The sequence below is a fragment of the Rhinatrema bivittatum genome, chromosome 7 (assembly GCF_901001135.1).
Source record: "Rhinatrema bivittatum chromosome 7, aRhiBiv1.1, whole genome shotgun sequence".
Lineage (NCBI taxonomy): Eukaryota > Metazoa > Chordata > Amphibia > Gymnophiona > Rhinatrematidae > Rhinatrema > Rhinatrema bivittatum.
Window position 1 is genome coordinate 232,330,898 of NC_042621.1, and position 12,157 is coordinate 232,343,054.

Consider the following 12,157-nt stretch of genomic DNA (forward strand, 5'->3'; position numbering starts at 1 on the left):
TCTTCCCTGCCAGCTCAGCTGTCAACCATGGGCCGATGCCCTGCCCCACTGCTGATGTCATCTGAGGGGTTTCAAGAGCCAGTGGTCAATAATGGAGGACCACATGCTCCATCGTGTGCATGAAGGAGTACAACAAAGGATCTTCTTTGTGTGCAATGATAGTGGATGAGACTATCAACCTCTTCAAGCCACTGATCAACCGATTTGAAGAAACATCATTTCTTATTTCAGTTATTCTGCATCATGGCAGATACAGTGATCTCTCTAGAACCTATCGAAATGCTAAATGTTAGTGGCCATCTTGTTTAATCTCTGTTCAAACTAAATGTGAAAATACTAACGATTCCACTATGAAGGTCATTATTATGTTGATCAATGCACAAGCTATCAAGAAGAAACTATATGTTATTTACAACCTGATTAATGAAAAGACACCAGGAGGTTAATATTCAGTTGGCCATTTAGTGGACAAGTTATCTGGCTAAAATTAGCCAGATAACTTGTCCCAAATATTCAGTGCGAGAAATATCCCATTGGATATCCCTGATTAAAGTTATCTGACTAACCATAGCCAGATACCTTTATACTTAACCGGATATTTATTTGAATATTGCTGGTTATGTATAAAGTTATTTGGCTATGGATGGCTGTACAACTTTAGACATAACTGGCTATATTCAAAATAATATAGCCAGTTAAGTTACATTTCAGTTTATAAAAAAACTCACATTGCGGCCTGTTTCCCCCCCACCCCGCCAAGTTGCAAAGGCAATATGGGGTCCAACCTGCCACCACTTCCCAAATGGCCCATTTTATATTTAAAATAAAATTATTGAGTCCCGGAATCCCCCCTCCCCCAAGCCCTGCTTCTACTTCCCTTTTTATTTTTTTCAGCATATCTCAAGGGCTCCAGATCCCCCCCCCCCCCCAATGTCCACCACCAACCCTTTCCCTTCTATTCCCCCCACCCCGTACTTTCATTGTAGTTTGTCTCCCGGATTACGGTAGCCTCCTATCGTGATCCGGGACAGGTGCTTCTGCTATTGCTAGGCAGCTGAGCGATGGCGGTAGCCTTGAGAAAGTGAGTTAAGTTGATGTGAGTGTGGTGCCGAGCATGGGGTCTGTGAACGGAGCGTGTACTCCATTCAATGCAAGTGTTGGGGTATCATTGGATGCCACAGAGGAGAAGCAGGAGGGACTGAGGGTCTGCTGTGGATGTGTGAGAGTCTGGTGCAGCATTCAGGGGATTTGAGCCGATGAGATTTTTGGAATAGGCATTGTCCTATAGGTTTTAGGGAGTTGTTAGCAATAATGAGGAATTTGCCTATGCTATGTTGATCCGAGTACGAGGCAATTTTATTTCAATGTCTTTTGTGTTTGCCTTTTTCGGCGCTATGTGGGTGAGTGAATTGGTTGCGTGCTCTGCTGGGCCGTATGAAAACATTACTTTGACAGATGACTACATGATGTTGTATATTCAAAGGTCAACACTACATTGTGTGACTGATAGGAGGGGTATGCCCTGTTTATTTGTACAGGAAATTTTTGGCGTGTTCAGCTGGCAGTTGGAAGGCTGTTTTTGGTGCATGCTGATGGCTAACTATTGACTCACTACCAGTTCACTAGTGTGCTAATGAAGGTAATTTAGAACTTGGGTTGGGGTGTGGATGCTTTTAGTATTCACACCTTCTGTAATGATTGTGATCTCTAGTGCGGTGATGTGGTTGATGCAGCCAGGTAGGCAAACCTACTAGGTCCACGCTGACAGCTGGTGAACATGCCCTGGTCTGGGACAAGATGGAGCTTTGCTTATACCAGCCCAGTTCCTCGCATGTTGAGCCCTTGGGTTCCAGGGTCCAGCAGGGCTTAGGAGGGTCCCGAGGGCAGTCAGAGAGAAAGTCCAAAAATGGGCTAAGATCAGAGTTGGCAGCAATCAGGGAGGTACTGGATTCAGTCACAGGTAAGGGCTGGCATTAAACAGAGAATGGTCAAGGACCATAGTAGACGTCAGGACAAGGCTGCAGGTGAGAGAATGGTCAAAGTCCAGAGCAGAGATTAAAACCAGGAGAACAGGCAGACAGACTGGACAAGGCAAGGATAGACGAGGCAAAGCTTGAAGGCAGGATGAGGCAAGGCTGGATGGCAGGATGAGGCAAGGCTGGAAAGCAGGATGAGGCAAGCAATGCACACTGTGCTAGGCAAGAGGACCCTGTTGCTGAGGGTTTACTTAGAAACCATACACAACCCAACATCAAGGGAACTCCTTGATACGTGGTAAATGTACGGTGGCTATTTTCTAGGATAGCCCTTTTGTGACTATCTTATTGTCTAGCCACTGTGGTTTATTCTTCAATCATTTTATTCAAAACCGTTTTTATATATTTATTTTTGAAGATTTTTGTTTTGTTTTATTTTTATGTGCTTCTTTTACTTTTTCTCTCTCCCCGGAGGGTCTACTTAGAACACAACTGGGATTTAAGTACCCAGATGAGCTGACATCATCAATGGGCACCACTGCTGCTGTTCCTGCCATGGGGCCTACTAGTTCCAGTGTGTGCCACACATACGCACCTAGGAGATCAAAGAGACAAGATGATGGCATTGGTACTGCGTTTGCGGTGGTGGCATCCTGGGCCCTTGGCGGTGCTAGAGTTGAGTGCAGCCAGTCATGATAACCTGCTGCACCAGCAAATTTAACAGTACCCCCTCCTCTAAGCCCTCTCTCCAACCCCTAGGCTTGGGCTTCTGGGGAAAGTGTCAATAGAATTATTTTACCAGTTGGATCCCACAAGTTTTCTTTGGATCTAAAGCCCTTCCAAGAAATGAGATATTCCAGTTTGTTTCAAACCCTGCTATAATCCAGAATCTCATGGACCGCATAAATGATGTCTTCCTCAAAGGTCACTTCAATGGGTTTAGAAGGAGACCTTGATGGCCATTACAGTACCGCTGGTTTAAGGAGGGAAACATGAAACACATTTTGGGTGTTTAACAGGTAGGCCATCAGTCCTACCTGGCAGTAATGGAGAATGGTCGCACAAATCTTGGTGCAAATTTGACTGATTGTATCTTAAGACATAGGTTCTGGGAGTTGAGCCATATCGTTTCTCTTGATTGAGGTGATAGCACTGATCTACACTTTTTGGCTGCTTGTTTTTTAAAGTGGTTGGCAGCCTCTGTGAGGAGCTGATAATTTTTTTGCTATAGGTCTTTGATATCATGTCCCATAGTGTTGGCTGCTGGACAAGAGACTGAGAATGGGACTGATAGTGGCACTCTCGGATAATGGTCGAAGACTATTTGAAAAGATGAAGAACCCAATGAACTCCCCACATGGTTACTGTGGCAGAATTCTGCCCATGGGAGAAGAGAAACCCAGTTGTCCTGGTGCTGAATAGCGTAAGGTCTTAGGAATGCTTTGAGAGTCTGTTTGATTTATTCAGTTTGCCCGTTGCTTTGTGGGTAGGCATGCTGAATTGAAATCCAATGTAATACCAAACTTTAAGCAGAGGCTTTTCCAAAAATGGACTGTGAATTGTACTCCTCTGTCTGAGAGGATGTGAGATGGGATCCTGTGTCATCGAAAGATGTGTTGAACAAAAAGGCAAGCCAGCTCGGGTGCAGCAGGAAGCCTAGGGAGTGGTATGAAGTGAGCCATCTTGGAGAAGTGATCCACAACTACCCAGATGGTAGTGTAGCCATCAGAGAGGGGAAGGCCAGTAAGAAATTCAGTGGCCAGCTGGGTCTAGGGTTACTCGGGGGCTGTCAATGGCTATAATAGCCCCCAAGGGTAAGCATGAGAGCTCTTGATCATTGCACAGGTAGGACAGGATTCCGCATAGCAACTTACATCTGGTTTTAATTGGGGACCACCAGTAGTGTCAAATAATTATCTCAAGGGTTCTGGCAATTCCAGTGTGTCCTTCCAGATGGGAGTCATAGGCCCATTTGAGGACTTTTTCTCTAAGCCTCCTGTGAACTACCATGTTCTCAGGTGAGACCATCATGGTGGCAGCTACCACAATTCTTGCTAGGTCTACGATATGTCATGGAGGCTCCGAAGAATCTTTGGTGTCAAAAGACCACGAGAGGGCATTAGCCCATTGATTCCTTTCTGCAGGGTGGTATCATAATTCAAAATCAAAGCGGTTAAAGAATAAAGATCACTGGGACTGACATGGGTTTGACTCCTGTGCCTTTAGCAAATATTCCATATTTTTGTGGTCTGTATATATTATAATCTGGTGCTCGGCTCCTTCTAAAATATGATGCCAGTTCTCTAATGCAAACTTAAATGCTGAAAGTTTTCGTTCTCTTCTCTGCAGGGATGAACACTTTTGAGAAGTAAAAGCAGGGTACAAAAGTCTCCTTGTCATTGTGTTGGGTGAGGACAGCCCTGACCACAGTGGCAGAGGTATCTACCTCTAAGTTGGATGTTTTGGATAAATTTGGATGGTGGAGACAGGGATCTTGAAGAAACTCTTGTTTAAGGCAGCAAAAAGCCTGAATAGCCTCCTCAGTCCACTGCCTGGTATCAGCACCCTTTTTAGTAAGAGTGGTGAAGGGGGCTGCCAAGGAGGACTATCTGTCCATGAACTACCGATAATAATTCATAAAGTTCCGGAAACACTGCAGACAGGTTGAGGCCAGTCTACAATGGCTTTTAATTTCTCAGGGTCCATGTGTAACCCGTGCCATGACACGATGTAACCCAGGAATGGCAGCGCTTCCATTTCAAATGTACATTTTTCAAGTTTGGCATAAAGATAATGTTCCCTGAGTCTTTTGAGGACTTGCTTCACATATTCATGGTATTGTGCCAGGAATTGTGAAAAATGAGAATATCATCCCGATACATAACTAAGTGGGAGTAAAGAAGATCTCGGAAGATCTTGTTGACCATGTGATGAAATTAGAAAGACTGAATGGCATAACCAAATATTCATAATGTCCTGGCAGGAGACTTAAGATGCAGAATGAACTGTGGCCAGGGTTTGACTGCTGTGTGCTTGTTTCTTTGATTTGCTATATTACCTTTTAGATACCTCTGAAGTGTAAAGGGAAGGCTAGCGTCTTCCCTTCACATCCTGACCTGCTTCCTGGCCAGCAGCAAATCTCTTTTCCAGTGTCCTAGATCTCTAATATTCAAGTTAGAGAAGAAGATCCTGTTGTGATTATCGGTGAGGGAGCATCTTCACTTCTAGCGGAAGAGGTTTCTCTCAGACCTCTGAACCACTATATGCTTCTGATTCAGAGACATGGGAAAGTTGATTTGCCAGCTTTGGCACTTTCTGATGACCTCAGTTTGGTGCCAGCCATGGGGGCACCAGCGATGTCGGCGTCCCTTTGCAGTCATGTGCTGAGTGAGTTGGCTGGCTCCAAGGAAGTGATCAATGAACATTTTACTTCAGAGGCAGGAGAAGTTGGTCTGCCTGCCCCAATAACCTTTGTTTCATCTGGAGTGGTGTCTCAGGAGTTACCTTCGATAGGTGAGTCCTTTCATTTTCCATCCAATCCAGATTTAGTTACATTGGATTTCATCTGAGAAATTATTGCCCATGTTGGATACGCTATTAATAACTATGAAAAGAAGATCGATCTTTTGTCCTCCTGTCTGGAGCCATTGGTTTCACAATATGGGGATCAAATTGTCAATAAAGGTCTTGGAGAAAGATATGCAAGAGATTAAGGAGCTAAATAGCTCCCTTGTTAAAGATAAGTATGTTCTCTCCAGATGCCCAGAATAATTTTCCTGTAATTATTTGGGAGTAACTTTTGATGACTGTAAGAAAGTATTTCCTGGATATTTTGTATTGTGAAACTGACTCTCTTCCTGTGATTATTTAATACATTATATGTCTTGCTTACTTCTTTTCATATTGTTTTGACTGAGAACCAGCCTGTACATTCCTTACCTTTTAATTTAAATAACTTTTTAGAAAACTCTGGTCCTGAAATTATTGAAAGTGGAACTTTGTTAGTTTCCTTTGTTTCTCAGGCAGATCTTAGTAAAGTGATAAAATTGTACTTTTGGAATTTAAATTCTTTTTTTTCTGGTCAGCCGTTGCAAATATTTTCTGATATTTCTAAGAGTTACACAGGAAAGGCATAAAGATTTCCTTTCTTTGAAATAAGATACTTTAGCTATGGGAGCAACATTTATGCTAAGATATCCTTGTAAATGTATTGTTAGATGGAATAATGATTGCTATATATATTAGGGATGTGAATCGTTTTTTGACGATTTAAAACAATCGTCAGATATATTTTAAATTGTCAAAAATCGTTAGAGCCGCGATACAATAACAATTCCCCCGATTTAGCGTCAAAAATCGTAAATCGGGAGCTTCGCCACTAGCAACCCTAGGTACCCCCGGGTTGAGCCCTTGAGTACCTGGGCCGCCTGGTCTTAGGTGGGCCTCGCAGGATCTCGACAGGAAGTTCAGGGGTGTGCCCACCACAAGCAAGGGTGCACGGTCGACCCTTAGGCCGGAAGTCCTTGGTACCTGTGAAGGACAGAAGAGTATCTCTGAATGGATAGCTAAGATCAGTGCCAGGTTCAAGAAGCGTGGTCAGCCAAAGCAGGGTCAAGTTCCAGGAGGCATTCAGATGTGGTCAAGTTCAGGCAGAGGTCAGTTCCAGGCAGCGTGCAGACGTGGTCATGGAGAAAGGCAGAAGGTCAGAGGCAGGCAGTGGTCTGGCGTGGTCATGGAAACAGTCAGAAGGTAGGAGACAGGCAGTGGACAGACTTGGTCAGGAACAAGCCGAGGTCACTGCAGGCGGTGGTCAGGTCCCAGAAAGAAGACAGACGTGGTCAGCGGACGAACAAGCCAACGGGCAAGGAAGGGAGATGTTGCTAAGGCGACTCCTGAATGCCAGGATTCACCTTATATATAGATCTGGGGCTGACATCATGGAGGAGAGCTGGCAATCTTTTTGTGCCATGGGCCCTTTAAGAGGAGGGCCAGATCATGCACGCATACCTAAGGCTCTACCCCGGGAGAATCGACGGCGGTATCTCTGCCACAAAGGAAAGGCCTGCAGAGGAAGAGCTGGCCGGAGGCGCCTGGAGGCCCTCCGAAACGCCTCCCCCGTCCTGTCCCGGAGCAGGAATAGCTCCGGGACAGCATGGGGGGAGAAATAAGATGGACTGGTCGCAGGTCCTGCGACTGGCCGTCGCAACACAAGTATTCCATATTATTTATAAATGGGGAAAATATGCATGTATTTTAACTTTTGTATGCACATATATATGCATAAAAAAGGGACGTCTAGTAGAGTGTCCAGGTGGAGCTAATACTTATGCATGTAAGTTGCTATTTTAAAAGACATGCACATACATTTTCCAACTTATTCAAATACATTTAGTAGAGATGTGCATCATTTTTTTTAATCATTTAGGGCTTCGGTTCAGGGCCCCCCACGGGAAATTTCATTTTTCCCGTGTTTTTTTTTTTTTGGGGGAGCCCCGATTTTCAGATTAGTGTGCCCTAACTCCCGACAGTGCTCACTAACGGGTCAAAGTTAATGTGTGCTAACTTGAGTTAGTGCACACTAACCCGAAAAATGTTTCGGTTCCCCGAACCATACCGAATTAGGCAATTTTGTTGAAATTGCCTAATTCGGGAAAAACGAATGCACATCTCTAACATTTAGACCTGCTAATGATCTGGCATAAATGATATTAAATGTATTTACTGTGCAGTACTGACTGGGTGGAAGGTTTGGGTGAACTGGGAAGAGTTCAGGTTGAAGAACTAGTAGGGTCTCAATGCTATGGAGAAGGACTGGGCAAACTGGTAGATTAACTGGTAAAACTGGTAATTTCACTCATGTGTGTATGCTTTAAAATATACTGACTTATGTGCATAAATCCCAACATACAAGAGTAAGTTCTAATTGATTTTCAAATGTAAAATATTCACGCACATATTTTTAAAATATGTGGGAAAAGTATGCATGTTCAATATATTGATATACTGTTTCAATGCCTTGCATGTATTCACATAGATGTCTTCATGCATGTGTATGTACTGGAGTAGACATATGCATATCTTATAATATGCACATATATGATATGTATGGATTATAAAATACAAGCATAGATCTACATGCAGCCATATACGTGCGCATATGCCGCCATGCTCAGTTTTTGAAAATTATCCTTCCTTATGTACTTTATAGTGCCATCCACTGTACCCCACTGGTTTTAAATATAGCAGCCCATTTATTACCCACAATGCAGCATATTCTTGGGAGGCTTAAATGTAGCAGCCCATTTATTACCCACAATGCAGCATATTCTTGGGAGGCTAAAAATTACAGCAGAATTTTAGCAAACAGCATTGAGAACAATCAGTGGTTACAACAGCATGGCATAAGCCAGGATTCTGTAAAATTCTGAGAACACAAATTACAATTTCTAAGGGGCATAGGCAAATAATTCACTGACTGCTGATTAAATGTAAAAACAAAGTTAGAAAATACAGAATATGTCTTTTTATTTTTTTTTAGAGTTATTATGTCCTTATATCATACTTACTATGGTGCATTTTCTTCACTCCCGTAATTATTGATATTGGTTGCTGCTGTAATTCCACAGATAATGAAAGGGACACCTCCACCAATCAGATAAAATCTGTAAATAAAAATGATAATTCATATTTTATTTATGACCTCTGATTAATAACAACCTTTGGTGACATTTGCAAACAGTATGCTGTATTAGCGAAGTAAAAGATCTTTCTCAGAATTTTCAACAACTGGTTGATCTCATTTAAATATAGGCAAGGAAAGGAATTTAAATGTGTTATAAATATCCATAATCCCTACATAGCATAGCCATTCATCAATATGTAAACACCGAAGGGCTATGCTAACCTCTGCTAGAATAATAAAACTAAAATCACTTTATATTCCTGTACAATGCATTACAATGTGGTAGGGAAAAGAATTAAGGAAATCATAGAGACAAAAGGTGAATTACACACTGAAGGGCAAACAGTAAGTAAACACAGGGGATTTACACTTGCTTGTAAATTTCACAGTTCTGTGCTCTAATCATTACAACCTCATACTAGCCTCCATTTTGCAAGATTCAAAGATATGCAAAACATTAGATAGAGGAGCCTACGATGCCATTTTATTTTCCAACAAGAAAAAATATATTATGAGCTCAAAAATTTTTGGTTATTTCAGCAGCTCAAACATTTTGGAGAAATGAGACCTTGGTGAGCTCACATTTTGTTGTAAAAGATGTTGACGTGCTCATTAGCAGATTATCAGTACTAAGGAGGGAACCCAGGCATGTGAGAATCATGCTGCCATTTAAAGTTGCTACTGTCAGTTTTGCAGAACAATAAAATTGTGTTAACAGCATTTGATTTTCAAATCTTTGAGTTAAATGGTCGTTTTTTATAAAGTTAATGCTTAGAGCAGCATTTCTAAGCAGAGCCTTTTAAATAACAGCTTGCGTGCTGCTTAAAACTATAGTTTCTATAATTTTTGACACGATCTCCTTCCTTTTTTTTGTCCTAGTGTAAGGTTTCCCAGATTCATTTGTAATGAACCATAAACAGGCCTGTGTTTCAGGATGTCCATAATCAATATCTATTTAGTTACTGTATTTATTTATAAAACTTATTATACATATAAAATGTGTCATCTGCCGCCACCGCTGAGCCAGCCCCATTCCCATGCGGAGAGATGCTGCTCTTGGAACACATTTTTTGGCAGGACACTGCTGCTCCAGGTTCCTCCCAAGGTGCCCCTAGGCGCATGCATGCCAGACTCGGAAAGTCTTAAAGGGCCCGTGATGGGAAAATGCCTGAGGCACCCACTGATGACATCAGCCTCCCAGCCTAAAGGGCTTTCCAGGACATTCACTCTCTGCCTCAGCAATGGATCACCTGCATTCTTTGTAGAGTGAGTTTCTGCATTCCTGATCCCTAGCCTGCCTGGTCTTTCCAGCCCACCTTGCCTCATCCATCCAGCCCTGCGGTCTCCATCCTTCTCAGTGTCTCCCACACCTGCCCTTATACTGGATTCAATCCTAGCCTGAACTCTGACCATTCTTGCCTGCCACCTGCAACTGACCTTACCCTAAGTTCTGACCATTCTTGCCTGCCACCTGCCACCAACCTTAGTCTGAGCTCTAACCATTCTTGCCCACTGCTTGCCTCCAACCTTAGCCTTGGCCTTGACCATTCTCGACTCCCGCTTGCCTCCGACACTAGCTTCAGCCAGGACCTATGCTCCTACCAACTCCTAAGAGACTCACGCCTAAGACCTGCCGGCCCTCAGAACCCGAGGGCTCGACTCAAGGGGAAAGGGGCTGGTAAGGTGAAGCTCCTGACCAGTCTCCAACTAGCCTAGTCCTGCGGCCTTCCCTGTAGTTTGAGCCAACCCCACTATAGCAACAAGGGTCCACAAATGTTATAGGATAATTTTTTAAAATGTAACATATTATCGTAGCAATTTTAAAATGCCATTTATGCACTTCCAAGTGAATATTCTATGGACAATTCAATGGCATATATTGTAGCTATTTTCAAAAGTCTGCTTAGACGAGTATAGTGCATTTACACATGTAAAACCCAATTATAAGCATGTAAATGTTTTTCAAAATTTCCTTCTTATTTAATAAGATTCTAAAGGGTAGATTTTAAAAGGGTCACGCGTGCACCCAGAAACACACATATCTCGCCGTGCACAAAAATATCTTACTAGGGCTCAGTCAGATACTCTATATATGGACCATTGTAAGGAGGAACTTTGAATCGGAGCGAGTTTTCGGCAGGTGGGTTGGGGTTAGCGGGGTGGTGTTACAAACACATTCAGAGGTATCCATTTTAAAATTGACATAATTAAATAATTTTTGACCTTGTAAGTGATGAAAATTATAAAAAGGGTTGTTTTTTTATACAGTGCAGTCTGCTAGCTGCATTGTACAAATCAACTCCTTTTCATCACATGGAATTGCACATGTGATACCCTGCCCCTTTTCCACCTACTTTTTCTGGGCATGCACACCTCAATGTACACATGCATTCCCAGTTTTCTAAAACTCACGTAGCATCTCACTTAGGCCTGGATTCTCTAAGGATTCTCTCAGACCTTAGAGAATCCGGTGGTAATGGGGGGTGGGGGGTGGGGGGGGCGAAGCGGGGGGTGGGCCTGTGAAAGCCGGCAGCCATCACACCACTGCGGTGTGCAGGCTGCTGGCGGCGATAATGGTCCTCACCTTTCGCCGCCAGCGATGTCTCTGCAGAGCCGGCCCCGGTGCCGCCCCGACTCCTCTTCCAGGGCTGACTCCGCCCAGACTCCTCCCCCATTTAGTGATTGCATGCGAAAGGGACTTTTCACATGCGAAAAGTCCCTTTTCGCATGCAATCGCTTTTGAAAATGACCCCCTTAGGCACATATGTGGTCATGTTTTACACATGCAAGGCTTTTAAAATCTACCTTTAAGAGAATTACAAAAGCAGGATTAACACAAACATAAAAACAAGTCTCAAAACACCCATTAAATCAGAAAGCATAACCCCATACAAGCACATTATGAAATACAATAGAACAAAATAACTGAAAATGCAATCAAGAACACATTCTTCACATAATATAACTAAACATTAAAACATTATTCCACTAATCCCTCTTCAAGATCCCCTTCTAGCAAATGAATTCATTAGATATATTTGCATATATTTGGTACAAGCACCAAAGTTATTTGTATATTTTGGTCACTCTGAAAACCAGACTTGTTTTGTGACCCTTGAGGACTAAAGCTCTAGTAATTTTAACACAGAAAACAGAGGATCCCAAGTAGCTTGGTTGATACTTGGAACCAGTACTGACAAGGCAGAGTGTATTTTGTATAGTGTTATAATTTTTCTCTTGGGTATTTGCTATCATCTGCGATTGCCCTCTGACATAAGTCTCCTCCACCGGATAGCCAAGTTGAAGCTGCTGTTTCCTGTGTCGTACAGTAGAGAAGTTTTTATGTATCTCCTTCTCTGTGCCTGCCTTCATATGATTTCTTATTCCCTTTTGTCATGCCAAATACATTATTTTAAAAAGTCTTTCCCAAGTCATCAATCGCGCAAGCTACTTTTTTGCTTTGTACATATGACTGAGATAAATCAACACAATATTCTCA

At 42.7% G+C, this 12,157-nt stretch overlaps 1 protein-coding gene across 3 annotated transcripts in view; it reads right to left on the reverse strand.

The window, feature by feature from the left end:
* ADGRA1 (adhesion G protein-coupled receptor A1) overlaps positions 1-12,157 on the reverse strand; it is a 1,158,413-nt gene that overhangs the window by 8,224 nt on the left and 1,138,032 nt on the right. For all 3 annotated transcript variants that reach the window (XM_029609977.1, XM_029609976.1, XM_029609978.1), the window contains one exon: positions 8,543-8,638. In XM_029609977.1, coding sequence (XP_029465837.1) covers positions 8,543-8,638 — 96 coding nt within the window. The remainder of the gene's footprint in view (positions 1-8,542; positions 8,639-12,157) is intronic.